The sequence below is a fragment of the Sphaeramia orbicularis genome, chromosome 6 (assembly GCF_902148855.1).
Source record: "Sphaeramia orbicularis chromosome 6, fSphaOr1.1, whole genome shotgun sequence".
In the NCBI taxonomy this organism is placed as follows: Eukaryota; Metazoa; Chordata; class Actinopteri; order Kurtiformes; family Apogonidae; genus Sphaeramia; species Sphaeramia orbicularis.
Window position 1 is genome coordinate 44,738,238 of NC_043962.1, and position 3,324 is coordinate 44,741,561.

At 46.3% G+C, this 3,324-nt stretch overlaps 1 protein-coding gene across 1 annotated transcript; it reads right to left on the minus strand.

The window, feature by feature from the left end:
• Window positions 1-523: 523 nt before the first annotated feature.
• Window positions 524-2,695, minus strand: LOC115420344 (cyclin-dependent kinase inhibitor 1C-like). Its single transcript, XM_030135579.1, has 3 exons — window positions 1,986-2,695; window positions 1,709-1,826; window positions 524-1,246 (listed from the first exon to the last, which is right to left on the minus strand). Exons 1-2 carry the CDS (start codon window positions 2,515-2,517, stop codon window positions 1,711-1,713), a joined length of 648 nt encoding a protein of 215 aa, XP_029991439.1. The 5' UTR covers window positions 2,518-2,695; the 3' UTR covers window positions 524-1,246; window positions 1,709-1,710.
• Between the last annotated feature and the right edge of the window lie 629 nt (window positions 2,696-3,324).

Consider the following 3,324-nt stretch of genomic DNA (forward strand, 5'->3'; position numbering starts at 1 on the left):
AACAGTGTGTGTGAGTGGGTCTTTAGAGGGCTTGTTGAGTGCGGGTGGATGTGGGGGTGTCTTCGTTGCGGACAAAGCGGGGATCCAAAGGCAGCTGCTGCTTCTTTAGAGGGGCGAAAGGGCCTTTAAATCCCAGCCTATATCCCGCAGCTGCCATGCTGTTCAAGGCTGCACGTCTGAATGCGTTTTTCCTCCGCAAGGTATCCTCATGGGCCCTGAGAGGCAGCAGATACGGGCGGAGCTCAATGAAAAGTAATGGAGGTACCTGCATCCCCGGGGGAGGGGGCACTAATAAATGTCTGCGATAACACTGCATGGAGGCTGTTTATTGTGGTTTCCTTGTAGCAAGCAAAATACCCAACTAAAGCCTATTGTACCTCATGTTTAGCCGAAAAAAGGCCTCACAGCTTAATACTTTACTGGCAAATCAAGAGCCTAAAAAGAAGTCATAATCTACTTTATAATTTAATTTGATTCCATCATTTAAACACACAACCCGTTCAAATCACACCACAAAGTCCAGTTAAGGTTTAAATGAAAAATATTTATTTTCACCCTTTGCAAGACACAATTAGGGGACTTGTATGAAAACGTGAAAACACACAAAAAAAACGGCTCAGAACACAAAGAAACTATTTTCAAGTGTCGGCTACTATAGGAAGCTACATGATTGCAAATCATCACAACAAATGTAAATAAAATAGCATAAAATAAAAATAAAAATATGCCCTTTGGCTAAATCAACAAGGCATTTAACAAATATAAAGAAACATAAATAAATTATAAGTTAGAATAGTCTTAAAAATATATATTTACAGAAAACCAGAACAGAAATAAACAATTAATTGTCTCTATAAAGCTGTACACTTTTGGCCAGTGTAGACATTTTTTTTAAAGTAGCTACTTTAGGATTGCACAGATGTTAAAACATTTAACACTGTCGAGTGGCTGTATGCAAAAGCAACAATGTATGCTACATTTGTACTGGATAGAAGTCATTCGGCGAAATGTCCTCTCTCTCTCTGTCTTTCTCTCTCTCTCCTCTCCCTTCCCCCCCTAACCGTGCGGTCCTGAGAGTCTGCTCCGGTGTTCGGGCTGCGCTCCGCCGTGACGCACGGAGCCAAGGCAGCCTCTCTCCGGTCGGGCTTCTCTTCTCACACCGTCCCTCCGGCGTCACAAGAAGCAGGGAGAAGAATCCTTCACCCCGAGATCCTCCAAAATGCGCAAGCAAATAGTGCAAAATCACCTGAGGTGGAAATAAAATACGATTAGTTCCTTGGAAGAAAAACCCGACAGTCATTCCGCAAAAAGACGCGAGTCAGCTTTCTGAGGAAACCGGAGACGTCAGCTCGGCAGCAGGCGTCACCCTTTACCCAAGCCTTTTCCCGCCACATCGTGACGCACATCCCCCCTCCCCCAGTCTCTGGTGTTACTACAGCTACTACTATCACTACTACTGCGATTTCTCCACCTCAAACTCTCCCCACCCCCTCCCAAATAAACCAGTCACTGCTTTTTTGGCTCACGTAGGCTATTACATGACCATTTACGCAGCAAAAACAAAACCAAATCTACCCATAAAATAACAATAAATAGTCTAAACATAAAACTAAACATAAAACATTATCTCCCGTTTTATCCATTAAAGGTAAAAACACTAACAGATCAGTTTGGTTTATAATTTTTATAACAGTTCGCATCTTCTCACCTTCAACGGATCCTCTTCCTCGGTGTTTGTTCCACCGGGATTGGAGACTTGGAGTGGTGGCAGGCGATCATATCGGTAGATTTTCTCTCAGTAGACCTCCTTCGTTTCACGAAAAAGTCTGTAAAAAAAAAAAAGAATAAATAAAACCCGATCAGACTCATACATTCAGCGGAGGTGAAATTACGCACAGAGATAAAAGTGGTGAAAGGCTCCGATGAGACGCACATCTGAGTCCTGGAGCGCAAATTTGGGGATGAATAAGGGTCTGGGGGTTTACCTGTGATGTGTGTGTTGTTGTCCGCACTGGCCGTCCTCTTGCGTCTGACACACGGGACCTGTCTGAGATGCTTCTTCCCTGAGTTCAGCTTGTCCGTGCGGTTTTCCTGGTTGACCTCCACCGGGAAGGGAGTGCTGCTGCTTTCAGGTACGGTCAAGCGCTCTAGTACATCCATACGAGGGGTGTCTGGGACTGCGGAGTCCGAGGAGGGTCTTTGCTTGACGGGCGTCTCCGGCACCCGGACCCTCCCGTTCTGTACAGAGTCTTGGTAAAAGCTCGGGGTCTTATCCACGGGGACCTCTTCCCATTCGTAATCCCCATCCAGCGGGGTGTTGGCCTCGAAATTAAAGTTCCATTTCTGTTGATCCCTTTCGGAAATCTCCCGAAGTCTGGCTTTCATCTCCCGGCTCAGTTCGTCATGATCCACGGGTCCGAAGAGGTTCCGACAGACACTGGTGCGTCTGTGGAGAGGGAAGGTCCTCCTGGCCACCAGCTTCTCCAACGCGCTGCTCGATAACTGGACGTTGGACATCTCCAAATCTCTCCAGAAATAACACCAGAAAACGCAGAAGATTCCCGATGTGATTGAGTTATCCCTGACTACAGAGTCTCAGGTGTTGTTGTTGTTGTGGGTGATGTGTTGGTGCGTCTCCTCGCTGTGTTATCTCTTCTCTCCATACAGTTCTCTTTAAATGTACTTTCGTAGTGAGATGCTGGGTATATAAACTCGCAACAAGTCGTCAGTCAGAGCAGACATCTCGGACGACATTCTCATTGGTTGCTTTAAGTCCAACCCCCCCTCTCCAAAAAAAAAAAAAAAAAGAGAGAAAAAAAAAAAAAAATCACACAACCCCCCCACCCCGATTTCCCGTCGGCCCCCGGTGCCCATTTGGCTGTGCGCCGAGCAGAGCGCAGCGTTTTGATTTTGTCCCTGTGCGGATAGAACTGTGCGGACTTTCCCCAAGTCAGCGCAATAACGTTGTTGTTTTCTCGGTCGCCTTAAGGCACTTACACAAGCCGATGGTGTCTGAGCACCTGGTTTTTCCTCTTTTTGCGCAATTCCTGCCGTGTTGTGCGTCTGTTTATGAACCCTATCGCAGTGTAGGGATGAGCCCCGCGGATACACGCAGGGATTAGTGCGAAGATCTCACGACGACAGTCGGTATTATTATCCTGAGAATAAAATGGGAAGGGATGCCTTGGCCAATGTTTGACCTCTAAATGTTCTCCGACACATTGACCTCCTTCAAACAAGCATGTCTTTTCTTGGTTTCTCGTGTCTTGCAGTATACAGTGTGTTCAACAAGCAGTGTGTGTCTGGTTTTACGCACAGGAGTAA

Coding starts and splice junctions, on each gene's coding strand:
- LOC115420344 (XM_030135579.1), bottom strand. CDS start 2,517: ATGTCCAACGTCCAGTTATCGAGCAGCGCGTTGGAGAAGCTGGTGGCC. Junction 1,827..1,985: donor CAACAACACACACATCACAG/GTAAACCCCCAG, acceptor TTTTTTTTACAG/ACTTTTTCGTGAAACGAAGG.